This window comes from Scyliorhinus torazame, chromosome 4, assembly GCF_047496885.1.
Source record: "Scyliorhinus torazame isolate Kashiwa2021f chromosome 4, sScyTor2.1, whole genome shotgun sequence".
NCBI classification, from domain to species: Eukaryota; Metazoa; Chordata; class Chondrichthyes; order Carcharhiniformes; family Scyliorhinidae; genus Scyliorhinus; species Scyliorhinus torazame.
In genome coordinates this window covers 110,886,950-110,910,932 of record NC_092710.1, presented here as the reverse complement: position 1 = coordinate 110,910,932, position 23,983 = coordinate 110,886,950, and the positions used below count along the sequence as shown (strand labels likewise).

General features: G+C 46.6%; 1 protein-coding gene across 2 annotated transcripts in view; it reads left to right on the top strand.

Annotated features, from left to right (window-relative positions):
* The window catches only part of strn (striatin, calmodulin binding protein), a 128,214-nt gene that overhangs the window by 78,472 nt on the left and 25,759 nt on the right, over nt 1–23,983 (top strand). Inside the window, exons 7-10 of one of the 2 annotated variants that reach the window (XM_072498482.1) lie at nt 5,459–5,597; nt 12,475–12,585; nt 14,516–14,659; nt 14,849–14,985. In XM_072498482.1, the coding sequence (XP_072354583.1) occupies nt 5,459–5,597; nt 12,475–12,585; nt 14,516–14,659; nt 14,849–14,985 (531 nt within the window). The remainder of the gene's footprint in view (nt 1–5,458; nt 5,598–12,474; nt 12,586–14,515; nt 14,660–14,848; nt 14,986–23,983) is intronic. The other variant, XM_072498483.1, reaches the window with a different exon arrangement.

Genomic DNA, 23,983 nt, shown 5'->3' with positions numbered 1-23,983 from the left:
GACTAAATCAGTTATTTTGCTGTGGAAAGTTCTGGTAATGCTCTAATAAACAGATCAGAAGGTGGAAGAGATGTCACGCTAGAAAAGATCAAACAAGCCACTGTTATAAATAGTCAGTGGGACTAATGTCAAAGTGATTGACTTCTTTGTCTATGCTATCTAAAACCATGGGCTGGATTCTCCATTTCTGAGGCTAAGAGAATCCGCGGGAGGTTAACGACAGGAAAATCGGAGCAAACCCCTCACCGGTACCAGTGAGGGGCTAGCACCGTTGTGCCACGTGACACCCCTGCGGATCATGCCAAAAACGGCCAAAGAATGGGTCCTGGGCTGCACATGTGCAGGGCTGACGACCTGCACCGGTTGCGCCGTAAAACATGGCGCCGGCCATGCTCGAACCCTAACCCACCAACAGCATCTCCCCAGTCCTTGCAGAAGCCAGCCCCACCCCCTGCCCCCGCACGGATCCCGGATGAGTGGCGGCGCTGAACACTCCACAGCCGGCACATCGGGTTCCCTTCCGCTGGGACCACACCTGGCCGTGCCGTCAGGAACACGGCTCATCGGGGACCGGAGCATTGCAAGTGGGCCAGCCGATGACGCGCCAACAACGTTTAAGCGGTGCATGTCACGATGACGCTGGTTTGGAGGGGGCAGAGGGGCGGAGCATTGCAGACCGGCGTCAAACCAGCACCGGCCCCGATTCCGGAGTCTGAATCCATTCTCCGCCCGATCGTCGATCACTATTTCGTCGCCAGGCTATGGAGAATCCAGCCCCATGACAATATGACCAAGGAATAGTACAGCACTAAAGGTACATGGTAGTCGCCATATTAGACCCATTGTCATTTGGCTTGGAAATGGTATTTCCATTTTGCCCAGCAGCTCAGTTCATCATTCTACATGGATAACCTGTGACATATTTGAGGCCTCAGTGAAATGTCCAAAAAGCAAGTGGCCTTTAGAATGGTGCTACATTTCCTGCTGCTCGGCAGTTGTGCTTCTTCCTAGCAGAGGATTTCTGGCCTGCCTACTTCGTTCTTTCTCTACCAATCTTTCTTTTTTTAAAAATAATATTTTTAAGGTTTTTTAATAACATAATTTTTCCCCCTTACAAATAAACCCCCCCCCCCCCCCCCCGTAACAAAATAACGCAAATTCTCCCTGAGCAAGATATATACATGGCAAGATGGTATATTTACATAGCTTTATACACTGGCTCTCGCCCATTCGTGCCAGTTTCCCCCACCCTCCATGTTATCCCCCACTCATCCGTCCCCTCCAGCAATCTCTCGTCCCCCGTCCCCCCCAAGGGTTGCTGCTGCTGCTGACTGACCTTCCTCTAATGCTCCGCGAGGTATTCTAGGAACGGTTGCCACCGCCTGTAGAACCCTTGTGCAGACCCTCTCAAAGCGAACTTCATTCTCTCCAATTTTATGAACCCCGCCATGTCGTTTATCCAGGCCTCCAGGCTAGGGGGCTTCGCCTCCTTCCGCAATAGCAAGACCCTTCGCCGGGCTACTAGGGACGCAAAGGCCAGAATTCCGGCCTCTTTCGCCTCCTGTACTCCCGGCTCATCCACTACTCCAAATATTGCTAGCCCCCAGCTTGGCTTGACCCGGACTTTCACAACCTGAGATATTACTCCCGCCACTCCTCTCCAGAACCCCTCCAATGCCGGCCATGACCAAAACATAGGGACATGGTTCGCCGGGCTCCCTGAACATCTTTCACGTCTATCCTCTACTCCAAAGAACCTACTCAGCCTCGCCCTCGTCAAATGCGCTCTATGAACCACCTTAAATTGTATCAGACTGAGCCTGGCACACGAGGAGGAGGTATTAACCCTGCCCAGGGCATCAGCCCATAGCCCTTCCTCAATCTCCTCCCCCAGCTCCTCCTCCCATTTACCTTTCAATTCTTCTTCTAGCGCTTCCCCCTCTGCTTTCATCTCTTGGTATATTTCCGACACCTTGCCCTCCCCGACCCATACCCCCGAGACCACCCTATCTTGAACTTCTTGTGCCGGGAGCAACGGAAATTCCCTCCCCTGTTGCCTCGCAAAAGCCCTCACCTGCATATATCTAAATGCGTTTCCCGGGGGTAACTCAAATTTCTCCTCCAGTGCCCCTAGGCTCGCAAATGTCCCGTCAATGAACAGGTCCCCCATTCTTCTAATCCCAGCCCGATGCCAGCCTTGGAACCCCCGTCCATCTTCCCCGACACTAACCGGTGGTTACCCCTGATCGGGGACCACACCGATGCTCCCATTGCACCCCTGTGCCTTCTCCACTGGCCCCAGATCCTTAGCGTTGCCGCCACCACCGGGCTTGTGGTGTGTTTTGTCGGCGAGAGCGGCAGCGGTGCCGTTACCAACGCTCCCAGGCTCGTTCCTTTACAGGACGCCATCTCCATCCTCTTCCATGCTGCCCCCTCTCCCTCCAACCAATCTTTCTAATCATTGAGGCGATGCCTTGTTGCAGGGGCATCACCAGAAATTTTGGGACAAATTTCAGACCCATATCATCAAGCGCTGCAATGTAGTCTGCAATTCCACTCTAGAGGTACCATTAGACCTCTACATTTGCTGTGGATTTTGTTGTTCCCTGTTGTACATTGTTGTTTTGCTAATGCTGAAGCAAATTGAAGGTGTTGCAAAACAGTTGATATCAGGCAGTGTGCAGCTAAAGAAGCCAGCGGCTGATGTTTATAACTCTTAGACCTCTCTTTTTAGGAAATGTGACATGCCCACTGAAGAGGACTTCAAGGCAGAAGTGACAGTTCACAGAATCACAGAATAATACCGTGCAGAAGAGGCCCTTCGGCCCATCGCGTCTGCACCGGCGCATGAAAGACACCTGACCTGCCTACCTAGTCCCATTTGCCAGCACTTGGCCCATAGCCTTGAATGTTATGACGTGCCAAGTGCTCATCCAGGTACTTTTTAAAGGGTGTGAGGCAACGTACCTTTACCACCCTACCAGGCAATACATTCCAGACCGTCACCACCCTCTGGGTAAAAAAGGTTTCCCTCAAACCCCCCCTAAACCTCCTGCCCCTCACCTTGAACTTGAGCACCCTCGCAACTGACCTTTCAACTAAGGGGAACAGCTGCTCCGTATCCACCTGTCCATGCCCCTCATAATCTTGTACACCTCGATAAGTTGCTCCTCAGACTTCACTGCTGCAGCGGAAACAACCCAAGCCTGTCCAACCTCTCTTCATAACTTAAATGTTCCATCCCAAGAAACAGCCTGGTGAATCGCCTCTGCGCTCCCTCCAGTGCAATCACATCCTTCCTATAATGTGGCAACCAGAATTGTAAGCAGTATTCCAGCCTCATCAAAGTTCTGTACAACTCCAACATAACCTCCCTGCTTTTGTAATCTGTGCCTCGATTGATCAAGGCAAGTGTCCCTCTGCCCTTTTCACCACCCTATTAACCTGCCCGTCTGCCTTCAGAGATCTATGGACAAACACACCAAGGTCTCTTTGTCCCTTGGAACTTGCCAGTGTCATGCCATTCATTGAATACTTGTCAAATTACTCCGTCCAAAGTGTATGACCTCTCACTTTTCAGGGTTAAATTCCATCAGCCATTTTCTGGCCATGTGACCATGTCTCTATCTTCCTGTAACCCAAGACACTCAGCCTTCTCTCTCTCTTCCCCCCCCCCTCCACCCGCCCACATAGTAATCTATGTTGTCTATATAATAGACGAACACCAGGAGACCTAGCATAGATCCCTGTGGTAAGTCACTGGACACTGGCTTCAAGTCACTAAAGCAACCATCTGTCATCACCCTCTGTCTCCTACAGCTAAGCCAATTCTGAATTCACCTTATCAAATTACCCTGTATCCCATGTGCATTTGCCTTCGTTATAAGTCTCCCATGTGGGAACTTGTCCGAGGCTTTGCTGAAATCCATATAAACTACATCAACTGCACTGCCCTCATCTACACATCTTGCTCAAAAAGCTCAAATCAAATTTGTAAGCATGACCTCCCTCTGACAAAGCCATGCTGACTATTCCTGATCAAACCGTGTCTCTTTAAGTGGAGATAGATTCTCTCCTTCAGAATTTTTTCCAATAGTTTCCCTACCACTGACGTGAGACTCACTGGTCTGTAGTTCCCTGGCTTATCTCTACAACCTTTCTTAAATAGTGGGATCACATTAGTTGTTCTCCAGCAGTGATCATTGCACGCCACTGACCATGGATGCTGTCGTAAGGAAGGCTCATAGTAAAGAGTCCTGCCTGTGATTGACCAAGATAGTGGTAGAGAACCTGGAGACTACATGTTTTCTTGCAATAAACTGATGTTGATTCATCTTGTGACTTGGGTGTCCTTGCCAGATAGGAGGTTCATACTGAAAAAAGTATTGAGAAAACAGAAATAATATGGGCGTCTTTAATGTTTGATTGCTAATTGCGAACCTGATGCTCATAGAATGTAATATTTACAGTATACTATTTGAGGTTTTGGTGTAGATTCTTCATGCAAATTCTATTTTCTATTTTGATATCTTACATTAAAGGAGTCAAGACCAATTGTAATCAGATTATTCAGGCTAGAAGGGAGAAGGGACTGGAGGAAGAGAGGAGGGATGGAAGTAAGGAGGAGGAAGCAAAGAGAAAGGACGGTGACAAAAAAAAATCTTTAGTTTACCCACTTTGACCAAAATGTTGGCTGTTCCACAGCAACTACTTTGGTGCAGTGCTGTCTGGTGGTGCATATTTGAATTGCAGTGAATGTTAAACTAAGCATACATGAATAGGATGGGAATAGAGGGATACGGACCCAGGAAGTGTAGAAGATTGTAGTTTAGTCGGGCAGCATGGTCGGCACGGGCTTGGAGGGCCGAAGGGCCTGTTCCTGTGCTGTACATTTCTTTGTTCATAACAGCAGCGAGGAGCTGGATTAGGGGTTCGCCCCTGACCCACACTCTGAGCCCTGGCTTTGTAACTCAGAAAATTTTTTTAAAAATAAAATAACAGCAGCTGACTATTGAAATATTTGAAGAGCCCTAGTTAAGTTTAATGAGTCACATAACATTATGCTCACCAGGCCATGTAAAGTGGCAGTGCTAGTTTAATGTGTAATACATATCGTACTGCACAGTTGAACACATTATGGACTGCCTGAAAATCAACATAGTAATTTTAGAATATAATCCTTGAACATGCCTATATTATGAAAGTATACTTGCGCTTGATGAGAATGGGTGAATATAGTGGCTACTGTGAAACACATGAAAGCTATTTCAATATTTGGTGTAATGATGAAAGATATATTTTAAATTGGTGATTTTTGTTAACTATGTGTAGACTTTATAGGGGCTGTTGAAATCTACAATGTGTGGAACCATTTGCTTGGTTCACCTTGGTTGCTATTTTATTAGTGCAGTCTGATGAGCATGCTTAGTAATTGCACGACTTGTCATCTTTTAAACAGTTTATCAACAAAGGAGTTTTATCTGATCTGACGGAAGATATGGACACTGAGGAAGCACTGAGAGAGTTTGATTTCTTAGGAAGTTCAGAAGACGACGGAGCAGGCGAGTCGAGAAGTGCAGGCGATGGAACAGAATGGGGTAAAATTTCACTTTCTTGTTACCACATGGACAATCAATTTCACGTGCCCGTAAAATGTTATTTAACATCAAAAATTGTTGCACATGTAAGGGATGCACTATACGGTAACTTAAATACTTAAGTGTATCTGCATAATATTGAAGTAGTATATTTATGACAATCTTTCCAACAGCACGGTAGCATTGTGGATAGCACAATTGCTTCACAGCTCCAGGGTTCCAGGTTTGATTCCGGCTTGGGTCACTGTCTGCACATCTTCCCAGTGTGTGCGTGGGTTTCCTCCGGGTGCTCCGGTTTCCTCCCACAGTCCAAAGATGTGCAGGTTAGGTGGATTGACCATGATAAATTGCCCTTCGTGTCCAAAATTGCCCTTCGTGTTGGGTGGGGTTACTGGGTTATGGGGATAGGGTGGAGGTGTTGACCTTGGGTGGGGTGCTCTTTCCGGGAGCCGGTGCAGACTTGATGGGCCGAATGGCCTCCTTCTGCACTAAATTCTATGATCTGTAAATTCTATGATAGAAATTGTCACCTCAACTCCAGCAGATCACCTCAAATTACGTAGCTCGTGTGGAATTGGGAGAATATGTTACCGCGTTTTTAAAAAACGAGCACGAGGATGTTAGCCACCAGTTATACCATTCCAAAAAAAAAGCATAAAAACTGCTGTTCATATCCAGTGTATTTATAATATGGCATGAGTTAAGGTTGTCTGATCTTCCTGCTGCTTAGGATAATTTTTGGTTTTCTGATCAATAGTGAAAGAAAATCACCTTAGTCCGTGATTTCAAAACCCTTCCATGCAATGCAAGAAATATGTGTAGGCGGGCTTGCGGCTGTGTGCATGCCGCATGTATCCATGTCAAGCACATGGGTGCACGCATCACCCTCTGTGGTGGGCACCGCATGTCTGTGCCTGGTGTATGTGTCAGTATTTGTGTCAAATGTGTGTCAGGTGTGTGGGCATATGTGCATGTGCCAAGCACGCTGGCGTGTGTGCTGGGGCACTGCACTAGGGGGGTGGGGGGGCTCTGTGTGTGTGTGGCTGTGTGTGTGTGTGTGGCTGTGTGGGGGGGGGGGCTGTGTGTGTGGGGGGGGCTGTGTGTGGGGAGGGGCTGTGTGTGTGGGGGGGGCTGTGTGTGGGGGGGGCTGTGTGTGTGTGGGGGGGGCTGTGTGTGTGGGGGGGCTGTGTGTGTGGGGGGGGGCTGTGTGTGTGGGGGGGGGCTGTGTGTGTGGGGGGGGGGCTGTGTGTGTGGGGGGGGGCTGTGTGTGTGGGGGGGGCTGTGTGTGTGGGGGCTGTGTGTGTGTGTGGGGGCTGTGTGTGTGGGGGGGGGCTGTGTGTGTGGGGGGGGCTGTGTGTGTGGGGGGGGGCTGTGTGTGGGGGGGGGCTGTGTGTGGGGGGGGGGCTGTGTGTGGGGGGGGGCTGTGTGTGTGGGGGGGGGGCTGTGTGTGTGTGGGGGGGGGGGCTGTGTGTGTGGGGGGGGGCTGTGTGTGTGTGGGGGGGGGCTGTGTGTGTGTGTGTGGGGGGGGCTGTGTGTGTGTGTGTGGGGGGGGCTGTGTGTGTGTGTGTGGGGGGGGCTGTGTGTGTGTGTGTGGGGGGGGCTGTGTGTGTGTGTGTGTGGGGGGGGCTGTGTGTGTGTGTGTGGGGGGGGCTGTGTGTGTGTGGGGGGGGCTGTGTGTGTGTGGGGGGGGCTGTGTGTGTGTGGGGGGGCTGTGTGTGTGTGGGGGGGGGCTGTGTGTGTGTTGGGGGGGGGCTGTGTGTGTGTTGGGGGGGGGGGCTGTGTGTGTTTGGGGGGGGGGGGCGGCTGCGTGTGGGGGGGGCGGCTGCGTGTGGGGGGGGCGGCTGCGTGTGGGGGGGGCGGCTGCGTGTGGGGGGGGGCGGCTGCGTGTGGCCATGTGTGTGGTGTGTGCACGAAGGCATGTGGTATCATGCACACAACCTCCCTGTTTTTATTACTTTTGTTGGGGGGGGGGGGGGCAGGACACGCTTTCCCCTTTAAACATCGGGGGTAGGAGGGGTGGTCTCGCTGTGATTCAGAAGTCAAGCACATCCTGAGTGGAGAGCCCCGGGTGCCTTGCCTCCTACTGCATGATGGCACTAATTGCATGTCAGTGCTTGCAGTGTTAGGATTTTGATGTGGGGAGGTGCGTCTGCCTTTGTGAGGAAGCAGATGGTTATCTTTTGCTGATAAATTTGGCATTGTTCTATTTTGCTAATCTTATTCTGGAACCTGCCTCTTCATTCACCTGAGGAAGGAGCAGTGCTCTGAAAGCTAGTGATTTGAAACAAATCTGTTAGACTTTAACCTGGCGTTGTAATACTTCTTACTGTGCTCATCACCTCAGTCCAACGCTGGCATCTCCACATTATAGAATTTAATGCTGACCATACACTCTACTAGATCAATTCAAAGCTCGTTCCCTCTTGCCCTGTACCTTCACCTGGTTCAAGTATTTGTCTGATTTTCATTTAGAACATGCAATTGTCTGCTTCTCAACCCATTCCTTATCTACAGTTTGTATCACCAATTGCTCCATACTCTCTGCTGGTATATTTATGTTCTCTCTTCCATCACTGTGTAAAAGATTTGAAAAATATTTCTACCTCATATTCTTCCTCGATTAGACTCGCTTCTTCATTCCTTCACTCTCCCTTGAATTGTTTACTTTTATTACGATCCTGGACCAGACCCCAACAGTTGCTCGGATGCGGACAGAAACCCCAATATTTTATTAATTTGTAAGCTGTGAGGAAAGGATACTTCGCTCCAGGAGTGATTCCACACATAGATACGGATATGGTATATGAAAACAAAATTTGATAGTAACACAAAAGACAATGGCTTACAATATCAGTTAAACAATGTTTAACAGTGAAATGAAACCCTCGTTACTGCAACCTTTTATCCTCATTCAAGCAAAACCCATCTCCAGTCAAAATCCACTTTAAATACAGTCAACCAACCCAGGATGGCTTGCTGTAAAGAGATATATTGGATAAACCACTTTGAAAAAGGGAGATCCTTCAGGAACCAGCTGCAGATTCTTGCCTGAGTCAAGCTACTGATAAAGGCCTGCCTTTCTCTTCAGAGCTGCTGTTCCTTTCACAGGCAAAATCTTTTAAACTAAATTGCTTTGAAAAAAGCTGATGGTCCATCCACAGTCAAATCTTTACTGAAACTCAAGACCTGACTGCTTCAACCCCTTTACCACATCGTCTTACTAAAGTCAAACACAATGTCTGGATTCACCGTTTTTGAGCCGAAGTGCGGAGGATCTGTGGCGTTTTACTCCACGAAAACGGTGCGACCCCTCACCGATCCTGCGACGGGTAAGGGGCTAGCAGCCACACTGCGTAAGAACTCTGGTTCCCACGATAAAAACGGTTGGAGAATGGCTGAGTCTGTAGGCACGCATGCGCACGCTTATGACCTGCATAGGTCGTGCCGTGAAACATGGCGTCAGCCAGGCGCGAACCCGACCTGTCAGATAGTGCCCTCCTGGCCACCCTCCACCAATCCCCCCAGCCCTCGCAGAGGCCACCCCCCCCATCCCAGCTAGTAGCACAGCTCCCGCCCCACTTTTGCGGCACTGGACACAGTCCGTAGCCGCCACGCCGGGTACCCGACCGTGAGACCACACGTCAACCGTGCGGTTGGGAAACTATTGGGACGGAGCATTGTGGGAGGGCTTCACGTGATGCACGAAGGCCGTCCCAACGGCTTGCAGCCCGCGATGCGATGGCACCATTTCGGAGGGGGGGGGGGGGAGGATCCCGATTTCGGCATCAGATGAGATTCTCCGCCCGATTGCCGATTACGAAGTCGGTGAGCGGTGAATCCCGCCCAATGTCTCTAATTATCTACTTGCCAGGGAACCGTCTTCACATCAACAGAATTCCATTAGCCCAAATTTTTATGATGCTTTAATTATCCCTTGTAGCCAAAGTGTCCGTCTTTCGTCTTTTAAACCAGGACTTTTAAAAAATGTTACTGCAGCAGTCATACACATACTAACCCTAGCTTTAACCCTTACTGCATCAAATACATAAAATATATTATATATCTGAAAGTTCTACATTCATCACATTTGTGTCGTTATGAAAGCCCTTACTATTAATTATCATTTGCTTGTCTTTTTACATATTTCATTTTAGCTCCTCTCGTTGGTGCTCTCTTTGTCTATATCCTCATGATTATCTTTGTGCAGTCAACCCTAACTTTATCATATGCTGCCTTTAAGTTTTAGTTTAGGTTTAATCTTTCTATTGATCCATGTAATCCTATACTCAGCTGCACCTTGTTTTTGTTTCTGAGGAAAATGTATTTATTTTGTACTCCATGCATCTGCTGTTTGAAAATCTCCCATAGCTGATCTTTCCACCTATTTGCCAAATTTTCAAACAATTGTAACCATTTTTTAATCCTCTTGATGAATTGGAGCTTGAATGACATTGGCATTATTTTAGTGCAGGCAGCAAGGCCTAAGACTGCATCTAAACTTGGGCTGAAATTACCATTGAATAAGAATTTAACTTGATCAGCAGCATGATTACGGGAGCAGTGCAGAGGCTGGTTATTCTGTATCATATGGCTCGCTACCTGACTCCTTGAAGCATCTCCAAGACTTGCAAGGCAGAAGTTGTAATTGAATTGCCTGGATGTAGTTTCCTTTTTGTTGTAGTGAGTATACTTGGCACATTTCCTGATCTAAATTATATAACCCGTGATAACTGGATAAGAGTAAAAAAGGACAAGAAGTACCTGCAGTGTAGTGGCAGTACACAATTTATCTTCTGAGTACCATAGCCACTGAAGCACTGTGGTGTAAAGCATGGGTTCTGCTAGCAGCTGATGTCTTATACTGTTAAAAGGGGGGGAATATCTGGAAGTTACAAAAGGTTAAGCTTGAACAGTAATTTTTGTTTCAATTCTCTACTTAACTGTGCAAATAACCCCAGGATTGGATTACATTTTAGATTGTGGTGGGGTGGTGGTGGCTGAGGCTGAAGAATGCTCCACATCCAAAGGTGGAACAGAGGAAGGAGCATGTAGTGGAAGCTGAAGCCACAAGTAAAGATGCTTGCAGAAACATAGCACTCAAGCAGTTGAAGTGGTAATGCCTTGAATAATGTATAAATGAAGACAAATATTTTTGAAATACTTTCGTTGGGAAAGGAAGTCAGGCTGGTAGATTCAGCTGGTGACTGAGCAACAAGATTTATAAGTATGTGTAGGATTGGATGCTGCTGGTCGAGCTTTGAATGAGTGCACGAGTAGAACCAAAATGGCCCATTGTTTCGCCAACAGTGGTGGAGGATGACAATGCACAAAGACATAGGTTAGAACAAGGGGCTGAAAAGGTTGTGAAGCCATGGAGGCAATTGTAGATGAGGATAGGATTTCAAATTTGCATTAGACACTTGGAAATGATGGTGGTCGGGGGGGGCAGATGTGAGAAGCATAGTTTGTCGCCCCTCTGTCTTGGATCTCAAGTGGGAAAAACTGAAGGACTTTCCATCAGTTCTGGTATGTAAGTAGATACTCCCTGTAGATGAGCTGAAGGCGTATGACAGCAGCAAAAGAAAAAATATGGGAAAGTGTCAGCGCCATAACGCAAGCTGGTTCGACCCCACTGGATTTCATAGGGTTTCGATGTTGCCCCTTCATCGCTGACTTTACTGAAAAAGAGGCGAGCAGCTGCTTCAGTAGGCAGCCAGTTTTCTCCAGCAGCTTAAATAGATCGCTTCTGCTTGTACGGTTAAATGTGAGATGGTGATGGCAATATATAGTGATCATCTTTGTTCATGGCATTTCCCTTACAGCTGAGAAGATCATGTCAATTGTAGATCTTCCAGTTCAAAACCATATTGGGAATTAGGGTAGTTTCATTCAGCCAGGATCAGTAGTCTGTTGAGGGCAGCACAGGTAAATATACAATGCTTAACAGGAAGATGCCTCCATAGTTGTTGCAATCACTGCAATTGCCCTTGTTCTTATACAGGAGGGGATTTGCTCATCTTATTGTGTCAGTGATCAATGAATTATCTCCAAACATCTGTGTCAGCCCAACATGGGGTTCATTGAAGTTGTGTAACCTGTGGGTTACCTGTGCTTGCTTATTCACTTGCTGGGAAAGGGCATTGGAACTGAGATTAAAAAAGGACTCCATTTAAATTTGTCTTTACAGCATGATGACTATGACCAGAAGGCATTAAGATGACTCACTCGCTATCACCATTTGAAACTATATGATAGTGGTTTCATCCTATAATATGCAAACGATTAACGTGATAAATGTGACTTTACAATCTAGAAAAGTTTGTAATACTGTACGGAAGGCTTCACAGAACATTGCAGTCAGTGTTATGGATGGCAACAGTGCCTGTGAGAAGATTAAAGGTGCTTACATGTGCACGTTTGTATATTGATTCTAAAAGGCTGAGTCATATAGCTGCTGTCTGAAATCTGATAAGTGAGATACGAATTTGTAGGCATGCTTTGACGCTATTGTATACAGTCCCATCCTCCACTCATGGGATTGGCTGCTTTGTTCCTGGAATAGCCAACAAAAATGTTACTGAGGCTTGTGTTTTGATATACCGGATGATTTAATCTTAAATTGAGAATACTCAACAACAATACTATTTTCTTGATTATGGTGAATTTTATTTTGATTATTGAAACAAATGTAAAGCCTTCCTGAACAGGTTCCTGTGGAACTGAATAATGGTTTAGCTCTATTAACTAAACTTTGCTACTGAGTTGTTTGCAATAATGCTCTGTATTTAATTGAAAATGTTGGAACTGTCCTACTAGTGGTGTAAGAGTTGGATTGTTCCAGAAAGCAATCTCTGATTTGTTTCACTGCTGTGTTTAGACAAGGAAGATGCATGTCCCACACCAGAGAGCTGGGACGTGGACCAGGGACTAATAACCAAACTCAAGGAGCAGTACAAAAAGGAGCGCAAGGGGAAAAAGGGGGTGAAGAGTAAGTGCGTATAAAATCTGGTGTACTTTTGGTTCATAAACCCTCTTTTACCTCTCCTTTCTAAAAAAAAAAAGTATCCAGATACTACTCTTGTTTCTTTAAAATCATCTCACTCTCAACTACTCTTTATTTGTCTCACACCATCACCTTGGTTTAACTTTCTTTCGAAGTTGCTGCTCAAAACTTTTTAATTTTCTTTTGGTATTGGCCTGCTGTTTTAATTTTTTCAATTTTATTTTAATAAGATGGAAATGTTTTTAAGTGATAGATTTTGGCTTTGTTACTGAAGGGCAGTCAAACATAACAGATGAAAGGTAAGCAAATGAAAAAATGTAGAAAATGATTTGGTCAGTTATTAACATGGCTGGAGATTATTTCATTTTCAGCTGGAATGGATGGCTGTTTGGGAGGAGAAACTTTTCGGCCTCAATATTGTTACTGAGAAATATATCTTTAAAGCGTGATCGTTTAATATGACTACTTATTACACATATTCTGCAAAAATAGCAATACTGTTTAAAAATTGCAGACAACCGAATTCATCTTAGTAATGACTTGTTCCAGGATATCCAAACCCATTGTGCTTTGGCTCATCCAGTTTATCTGTGGGATAGAAAGACATTTCTGGAACTTGAGGGTGAATCTCTGGATAAGTGCTTGGTGCCGCCTTGTTGCAGGTTTAAACCTTCAGTGAAGAAGACCTAAGGTATAAAACCTGAAAGGTGCCGAGTGGAAGGAAAAGTTCTATTTAAGTTGTAGGGAATGTAGAATGAATTTATTCCATCATTTTACTGTTATCCGATGTTTTAGTTCTTATTCCAATAGTACGAAGAAAAATATTCCGTTTCCACTTAACACTGTGAACATAATGTACCTTAACGTACATAAGTAAAAAACAAAATCAAGCTTTGTTTAAATACAGAGATGGAAATATGCTGCATTGGGCAAAGCGGAGATTATGCCTTTGACTTCATGACACATAAATCATAGTTCTTTTAATCCGTCTCATCATGACACCTGCCTGAGAGGTTGGTTTGTTTGGTTTTAGGGCAGTTTGAAAAGCAGGATTTAGTAGTTAGTCATATTTTTGGCAGTCCACCCTTCTGCTTGTCATATGGTAAAACTTCTATCAATGTGTGTAAATTTAATATCTGAAATTCTCAGAAAAATTTGTCTTTATTCAATTTCTACGTTTCTTTAAAATATACATTGATGAGCATTAACCGAGGCTTGGCTGACAAAAGAAGGAACACTTTCACCATGTAAATGTTAATTAATGGGTCATCTTGGCAGAGCAGTGGCCAAACCATTATGCGCGTTGCCAGAATCTGGACTGCTTGAACATGGAGTGCCATACTATGCAAACAGGGACCATCATGCGTTTAGTCTTAAATACCTTCGAAAGGGAGCACAGATATGGATCAAATACACAATTGCAGTGTGGTCAATTAACAGGACAGGAATTCTGTTTTCTATATATGCTGTGCATGTTGGACACCGGGAGATGTCCTGCAAAATTTTACATACCTCAGCAGCCTACAGGAATTTTCTATGCACATTGAAGTAGAGGAAGAGTAGCTGACTGCTGTCAATCTCTTGAAGGTTCAGTGTCCCTATTTCCTACTTTGTTTGATGGCCTATTTCTTTGGAGATGGGGGTAGAACAGCAAGCCAAAAATGAAGGAGGCCGTATCTGGGACAGGATTTGACATTATTGGAATTACAGTTAAAATAGAAAATTTAATGAAATACATTTGCCTTTTAGTTTGCTTATTTTTCTTCGATTCACTTTTCCTCCTGTGATAAAATTGAGCCAATATTTTAAGAAGACAGACAAACTTGGAAAAGTACAGATAAATCATTGTTTTCTACAGAGACAGAGGGACACAAGATCCAACATTACCTTTATCTCTATTTTTGTTCCTTAACAGGGCCAAACAGATCAAAGTTGCAAGACATGTTGGCTACTTTAAGAGACGTAGATGAGCTCCCTCCACTGCAGTCTTCAGTAAACTCACCCCCAAGGCCGGTGACCACGCGACTGACTGAGCATGAAGCTGGCAGGCCAGAAGAAGGTAGGTGAGAGGAAAGCTGGACTTCTTGGGAAAATATTACACACTCATGTATTTTGTATTTTTATTAACAGCAATCAGAAATCTTCGATACCATATTAGAATTTCCATTTATTTTGAATTTAATTTATTTGAATTAAAGTTTTTGGTGATATAGATTTTTAACACTTTTTTAAATACTGTTCTTTCTAGTTGAGGCATTGACCTTTCCCCCGGGAGCAGGAAAATCCTTTATCATGGGTACAAATGAAGCACTAGAGAATGCGCTGGGTCTTGGAGAACTGGCAGGCCTTACAGTTGCTAATGAGGCAGACCCTCTAAATTATGATGTAAGTTAGAATTTCTATCAGTTCCTCAAATCTGTTTTGTAAATGTAATTAATTGAAATTCTAGTGCAGCCAAGAACTGCTGAGTGTGTAGCTCTATGACCAGCCAATATGAGATTGACCAAGAGTGACCATCTTCAAGGAAGCATCAAAGAAGGTATGTGAAGTCTCCTTGGGCAGTGCTTCATGATGCTTCATGATCTTGAGCATTATGGGCAAGAATCTATTCCTTACCAGTCTGGCTGGCATTGCACCTTGTTCCCTGGAGCAAGACAAATTTAAAATTTGCTTCTCAATCTGTAAAATGGAACATCAGAATTGCTGGCTTGGCTAAGTTGGTAACATTCACTTGCGACAGAAGGATTTGGGTTCAAGTCCTACTCCAGAGCTTAGAACATCATTATAGTACTGAATATGTTTTCTATTGCTGAGGGTGCCATTCTTTGGGTCGGATTTCTGCTAAGGCCTACCTATTCGATGAATGTTAAAGAACAACAGTGTGCTCTCCCAGGTGCCAACATCCCTCCCTCAATCATCAATGGAAACAAGTCACCTGACCATTTATTTTATTTGCTGTTTTTGAGACCTTGCTGTGTGTAAATTAGGTGCTGTTTTGCCTGCAAAACTACAATGGCTGAACTTCAAAAGTAATTAATCGGATGTGAAAGCTATGGCATGTCCTGAGGGCAAAGGGAGGTGCTAGAGATACAAGTCCTTGGTTTCTAAAAGGACCAATTTGAAAATATCTGTTTATCTGCAATGCTACTGGGAAATGTTGCCAGGGAAAGGAATCTGGATGACATAATTAATGAGGATGTGGGGTTTCAGTTAATTAGCAGATTCTGCATTTTACAATAAACAGATAGAATTTCACACCGAAGTGCTGCAAGCAAGGGAGCTGCCAACTAAGGTGCCATCTTTACCTTCAACTAACCAACAATTAGATTTAGTAAAAACATGCCAGCTTTTTGTGTGGATGATGTTTCAGAGCTAAATGCAGCCCCCTTGCTGGTAGGTTCCAGCTTATACATGAACACCTCTGGATCCTTGCCCAATTTTTTGATCTGTTGTCTTGGATATCCAGAGGTCACTGGGGGTTGGAAATTAAACTAAACTAATTTGGAGCAGGCTGGAAATGAATGGATGACAAAAGGACAAAAATAATGGAGCCAAACAAACAACTTTATGAAACAAGAAAATAGATGAGAAGTTATAAGTTCTAGCACTAAAAACGTATTCTTTGAATGGGATATTAAAACAAAGGACCTATCTGCCTGCGCAGGTGAATGCTAAACATTTGTGGCACTGTTTAGTGAATGTGGTTCTTCCAAACATATATTCTAAGACCAGAAGTCGGAAAGAAAAAGATAACTTGTTATTTATCAAATTACTGTTTGGGATCTTGCTGTGAGTACATTGGCTGCTGCATTTGCACACATGCAATGGTGACTGTATTTCAAAAGTAATTTCTGTGAATCAATTTTAAACATTTCAGAAGTGTATTGAGCTGTACAACATAGAAGGAGACCATTCAATCCATTGCCCAGAAGAAGTAGTGGTGGCACAGTGATATACATTCGGAAGGGACGTTCAAAAAAAAAATGGGGGAAAAATTAAGGTGGTGCTGGAGAGTCATCTTCAGTTCCTGGAGACTCCAGCTTAATCCTGGATGACTGACAACCCTAACCTTCAGTGTATCTGCCAAGTGATGTCCAACATGGTGCTGGGCTAATTCAACAGTTGAGGGATGGTGATGTGGTAATCAGTAGGAGGTTTCCTTAACCTGATGCTATGTGATTTCATGGAGTCCAGAGTCACGGTTGAGGACTCCCCAGTCTACTCCCTCCAGACTGCATACCACTGTGCCACCACCAGCTCTTCTGGACTTATGCCAGGGATGGTAAAGGAGGAGTCTGGGACATTGGTGGTAAGGTATGATTTGGTGAGAAAGAATGTTAGCCTGGATATTTTGGCAGAAGTCCCTGGCCAGTATGTGTACATATATCATTTCTGATGCATAGGTCGATGCCTGGTGATCTGTTAGGGTTCATTCTTATTTGACTTTACTGCGGTGGTTTGATACAATGGCTTGGCTTGCTAGGCAGATGCATCTGTCCATTTCAGAAAGCTGCTGTGGGTCTGGAGTCTCCTGAAAGCCAGACTGGATAAGGTTGGCAGATTTCCTTCATTGAAGGAAGGAACACTAGTGAACCAGATTGATTTTTATGACAGTTTGGAGGTTTCAAGATATCATTACAGATACTAAGTTTTTATTCCAGACTTGCTCAAATTAAATTTCCTCTCCACAAGCCACAGTGGCATTTGACCTCCTGTCTCCAGAGCATTAGCTCAAGCCCTTAGGTGAAATTAAATGAAAATCGCTTATTGTCACAAGTAGGCTTCAAATGAAGTTACTGTGAAAAGCCCCTAGTCGCCACATTCCGGCGCCTGTTCGGGGAGGCTGTTACGGGAATTGAACTGTGCTGCTGGCCTGCCTTGGTCTGCTTTCAAAGCCAGTTATTTAGCCCTGTGCTATTACTAGTCCAGTAACATTAGCCAACCTATTGCCCTACATAGCAGGTATTGCATGTCTATCTTGTGATCTCTACTATATGGTTTTTCCTCTATTTCAGCTTACTTCCTTGAATTCTGACTTGCGTAAAGCATCCACTACCAAACATAATTTTAAAGATGCTGTTACTCCTGTGTGTTAATGTATTAACTTTAGCGCTTGCATCATGGTATCTGCTATCATTGTACGTATTGTAATTTAGTAATCCTAGATTAGAAATGAGTTGTTTTCTCATAACTTTTGTACAATGATGCCTGTGTTCACTGCTTCTGAATTAATGTTGACTTGTGCAAAATCATTTAGCTGGCTTACAACATCACAATAGGAATGCAATAAGGCAGCTCTAAAATACAGTAATCACATAGATGGACTGATAGCAACATGGAAAATAGGGCCAGGAGTTGGCCATTTGGCCTCTCGAGCCTGCTCCGACATTGACTGTCATCATGATTGATCCTCTATCCAAATGTCATACTCCCACTCTCTCCCCATACTCCTTGACACCTTTAATGCATGCAGATTGTTTTTTCTTTCAAATGCATTGTGACTTGGCCTCAACAGCCTTGTGTAGTAGAGAATTCCTCATGTTTGCTACCTCTGAATAAAGAAAATCCTTCTCCTTGCAGTCCTAAATGGCCTACCCCATATCCTGAGGCCATGACCTCGTGTCTAAATCCCCCCCACCCTGAGGAGAGAGTTCACATAGATGTAGGGGATTGTCGTATGAGGAGAGATTGGGTTGATGGGATCCCCTCTCATTCTTCTAAACTCCAGTAAATATTCAAATCAACACAATCTCTCCTCATATACACCTACACAATCATCTACACCTATATGGACTCCCTCCTTCAACTGACATCGTCAGGAACCACCGGAGTATTGAAAGTAAAAGCTAGACATAGGAGATCTGGTACAACTACAAAATCTCATTCTTAAGAAGGATCTTGATAAAGTAAGTAAGTAGAAACTGTTTCCAGTGGCAGGAAGATCAATAATCAGCCGATGTGGAAACAATGAGAATTTTTGTTCACCGAGTTATGATCTAGAATACACTGCCTGAAAAGCTGGACAAACAAGATTACGTAATGACTGTGAAAAGAACCAAGAACATTACAGCACAAGAACAGACCCTTCAGCCCACCAAGCCTACGCTGATCCAGATTCCTTCTTTAGACCTACTACTTATTGCCCAAACGATCTGTATCCCTCCATTCCCCGCCCATTCATGTGTCTATCAAGATTCATCTTACACCTTGCTATCGTGCCTGCCTCCACCACCTCCATTGACAATGGGTTCCAGGCAACCACCACCCTCTGTGTGAAAATCTTTGACCGCCCATCTCCCCTAAACTTTCCCCCTCTCAACTTGTAATTGAGTCTGCCACCCTGGAAAATAGCGTGTGACTATTCGCCCTGCCTATACCTCTGGTAATTTTGTAGACCTCAATCAGGTCTCCCTCAGCTTCCGTCTTTCCAACGAAAACAATCCAAGTTTATTTAACCTCTCCTCACAGCTAGCACCCTCCAGACCAGGCAACATCCCAGTAAACCTTCTTTGCACTCTCTCCAAAGCATCAACGTCCTTCTGGTCGTGTGGCAACCAGAACTGCACGCAATATTTTAAATGTGGCCTAACTAAAGTCTTATACAACTGTAACATGACTTGCCAACTCTTTTACTCAGCCCCGGCTGATGAAGGCAAGCAAACCATATGCCTTCTTTTTTTCAAGAAAATATTTTATTGAAGCATTTGTAATTTTCACAGTTTAACATGTTGACATTTCTAAAACAACCACGCAGGTCGACGCACAAAATACCCCCTAAAATAACAACAAACAATGTCCCCCATTTCTCCCGCCCTGACCCCAATTACCCATATACTAAGTTCCCTGTCCTTATTTAACATTGCCATGCCTCCTGTTTTCCTCCCTACCCCTTTTCCCCCCCCTTACTGCTGACGTTCAATTTTTGTTAAAGAAATCGAAGAACGGCTGCCACTCCGGGCGAATCCCTGTATTGATCCTCTCAGAGCGAACTTGATTTTCTCCAGACTAAGAAACCCTACCATATCGCTGACCCACACTCCTGACTTCGGAGGCTCCGTGTCCCTCCATCTCAGCAAGATCCGTCTCAGGGCCACCAGGGAGAAGGACAGGATATCCCCCCCCACCCCTGTCCCCGGATCCTCCAACACCCCAAATATTGCCAATTCTGGACTTTGAGTTACCCTACCATCCAGGACTTCTTTTTTTTCATAAAACAATGTTATTGAGGCATTTTGGCATAGTAAACAACACTACAAAACAGTGTGCAAAGAACAATCAACATAGTGCAAAAACCAGCTCACCTCTTACAAGGACACACCTAACTACCCCCCCCCCCCCCAATCTACGTTGCCGCCTCCGACTTCGGGGGCTTTGAGTCCCTCCATGCCAGCAGAATTTGTCGCCGGGCTACCAGGGAAACAAAGGCCAAAATGTCAGCCTCTCTCTCCCCCTGGACTCCCGGGTCCTCCGATACCCCAAAAATTGCCACCTCAGGACTCATCACCACCCGGGACAAAACGTCCGCGAATCCCTGCCAGTACCTCCTGAGTTTTGAACATGCCCAGAACATGTGGACATGGTTCGCTGGTCCTCCCGAACATCTGGAGCACCTGGCCTCCAGTCCAAAGAATTTACTCATCCTGGCCATTGTCATGTGGGCCCTGGTGGACGACCTTGAATTGAATCAGGCTGAGCCTAGCGCATGTTGCAGTCGCGTTTACCCTGCTCAACACCTCCGCCCATAAGCCCTCTTCTACCTCACCTCCGAGCTCCTCTTCCCACTTAAGCTTTAGCTCCTCGGTCTGCGACTCCTCTGCCCCCATAAGTTCTTTGTATATTTCTGAGACCCTCCCTTCCCCCACCCATCCACTGGACACTACCCTGTCCTGGATCCCTGTAAGTGGCAGGCGTGGGAAGGATGGAATCTGTCTGCGTAGAAAGTCCCACACCTGCAAGTACCTGAAATCATTCCCTCTCGCCAGCCCAAATTTCTCCTCTAGCGCCCTCATGCTCAGGAAGCTCCCTTCCAAGAACAGATCCCCCAAAATCTCAATCCCAGCCCTCCGCCATGTTCGGAACCCACCGTCCATATTCCCACCTCCGGAACTCGACCCTCATTTGCTCCACCAACCGAGATAAGTTCAACTTGTGCAACCGACCCCAGTCCCACGCCACCTGTATCCCTAAATATCTAAAACTGTCCCCTACTAACCTAAACGGCAAGCCCCCTCAGTCGACCCTCGTGGTCCCTCGCCTGGACTACAAACAACTCACTTTTTGCCATGTTCAGTTTATACCCTGATAACCGCCGAATTCCCTCCGGTTTCCCATGATTTTACCATCCCAGCTACTGGATTTGTGATGTATAAGAGCAGGTCGTCGGCGTACAACGAAACTCAATGGAGGCAGCATATGAGACTGGAGGGGTGTCAGTGTGGTCACCGACCTGTGACAATCCCCACCCACCCACCCCGGTACCAGCCCCTTCCAACCCCTAGAAGCTCTTGGCAATTGCCAGCGGTTCTATTGCTCGCGCAAACAGCAGTGGGGAGAGGGGGCACCCCTGCTTTGTCCCTCGGTACAGTCTAAAATAGTCAGACGTCGTCCTATTCGTCCTTACACTAGCCTCCGGAGCCTAGTACAACAGCCTGACCCAGTCGATAAAGCCCTCCCCGAACCCAAATCGTCGGAGCAGCTCCCATAAATAGTCCCACTCAACCCGGTCGAAAGCCTTCTTGGCATCCATTGCCACAACTACCTCTCCCTCCCAACTCTCCGGGGGCATCATGATCACATTCAGCAGCCTTCTTAGATTGGCCACCAACTGCCTGCCCTTGACGAACCCTGTTTAATCTTCCATAATAACGTCCGGCACACAGTCCTCAATCCTAGCAACCTTCCAGGACTTCTGACATAACATCCGCAAATCCCTGCCAGAATTCCCTGGTTCAGACATGCCCAAAACATATGAACATGATTGGCCGGGCTACCCCGACACCGTCCACATCTGTCCTCCTCCTCCTCAAAAAAACCTACTCATCCGGGCTACCATTATGTGGGCCCTGTGGACTACCTTGAACTGAATCGAGCTACGTCTAGCACAGGATGAGGATGCATTTACCCTTTTCAAAGCTTTTTCCCACAGTTCAGTTTCCAGCTTCCCTCCTAGCTCCTCTTCCCACTTCCTCTTCACCTCTCTGATAGGGGCCCCTTCCCACTCTAACAATTCCCTGTATATCTCCGAAACATTCCCACCTCCAACCCCTGTTTTTGACAGCACTTTATCCTGGAGTCCCCTTAGGGGGAGGCGAGAAAAGCTTGGAACCTGCCTCCGTACAAAGTCCAGCACTTGCAGGTACCGAAACCCCTTCCCACCCGGCAAATCAAACTCCTCTTCTAATGTCTCCAAGGTCGGAAAGCCCTCCTGGATGAATAGATCCCCAAACCTCTCAATCCCTGCCCGCTGCCATACCTTAAAGCCCCCATCCAGCCCCCCCGGGGAAACCGGTGATTGTCACAGATCGGTGACCACACTGACGCCCCTCCAGTCTCCTATGTTGCCTCCATTGTCCCCACACCCATGCGGCTGCCACCACCACCGGACTTGTAGAGCACCGAGCCGGCAAGAACGGCAGGGGCGCCGTCAGTAAAGCCTCCAAACTCGTGCCTTTGCAGGATGCTGCCTCCATCCGCTCCCAAACCGACCCCTCCCCCCACTACCCACGTCCTGACCATTGATATGTTGGCAGCCCAGTAATAGTTAATAAAGCTCAGGAGAGCCAAGCCCCCTTCTACGCGGGTCCATTCCAGGAGTGCTCTCCTTACTCTTGGGGTTTTACCCGCCCATATAAACCTCGATATCGCCGCATTCATACTTCTGAAAAAAGCCTTTGGGACAAAAATCGGGAGACGTTGAAAAAAGAAAAGCAGTGTCGGAAGGACCGCCATCGTCACCGTCTGGACTTCCGGGTGCGGCGATGACCAGCTAAGTAGCACGTTTCGGCACCTCCCGTTTCAACGGACTTTTGGGCTCTTATCGGGAGCCCCACCGGAAATTTTCAAAGGCTAAACCCAGTGTGAAGCGACATAGGAAGGAGTCCCCCCGGGTGTGGATGGAAAGAAGTGATAGTAGTGGCCAGATTGTGGAGGATCCTCTGGAGCAGTGGCAGAGAAGGGAAGGGAGAAGCAAGGTGGCGGCTGAGGGAGCCCAGTTGGTATGGGGCCTGGAACAGCAGGAGTTCCTCCGGCGATGTGTGGAGGAGCTCACAAGGAGGTGCTGGCACCGATGCTGCAGGCGATTGAGGGGCTGAAGGAGACGCAAAACACCCACGAGATGGAGCTCCGTGGAGTGAAGGCAAAGGCTGCCGAAAATGAAGACGAGATACAGGGCTTGGTGGTGAAGACGGAGACTCACGAGGCGCTACACAAGAGGTGTATGGAGAGATTGGAAGCCCTGGAAAATAGCTCGAGGAGGAAGAACTTAAGGATTTTGGGGCTTCCCGAAGGGACAGAGGGAGTGGACGTTGGGACCTACGTGAGCGTGATGCTCCATACCTTAATGGGGGCTGAGGCCCCGACGGACCCCCTGGAAGTGGAGGGAGCGTACCGGGTCCTCGTGAGAAGACCAAAGGCAGGGGAAATACCGCGAGCAATAGTGGTGAGTTCCACCGCTACAAGGACAGGGTGGCAATACTGGTGGGGAAAAGGGTAGCGTTTGAGGCGAAGACCATAGTGGCGGACAGTGGGGGTAGGTACGTGATGGTGAGTGGCAGATTGCAAGGTGAAGTGGTGGTGCTGGTGAACGTATATGCCCCAAACTGGTATGACGCAAACTTTATGAAGCGTATGTTGGGGCGCATCCCGGACCTGGAGATGGGAAAGTTGGTAATGGGGGGGACTTCAACACGGTGCTGGACCCAGGGCTGGACCGGTCCAGATCTAGGACCGGGAGGAGGCCGGCAGCGACCAAGGTGCTTAAGGGCTTTATGGAGCAGATGGGAGGAGTGGACCCCTGGAGATTTACTAGGCCAAGGAGTAAAGAGTTTTCCTTCTTCTCCCATGTCCACAAGGTGTACTCCCGGATAGACTTCTTTGTCCTGGGAAGGGCGCTGATCCCGAAGGTGGCAGGAGCGGAGTACTTGGCTATAGCCATTTCAGATCATGCCCCACATTGGGTAGATCTGGAACTAGGTGAGGAAAAGGAGCAACGCCCACTTTGGAGATTGGACATGGAACTGTTGGCGGACGAGGGGGTATGTGGAAGAGTGAGGGGATGTATTGAAAGATACCTAGAGGTCAATGATGACGGAGAGGTTCAGGTGGGAGTAGTCTGGGAGGCGCTGAAAGCGGTGGTGAATGGGGAGCTGATCTCCATAAGGGCCCA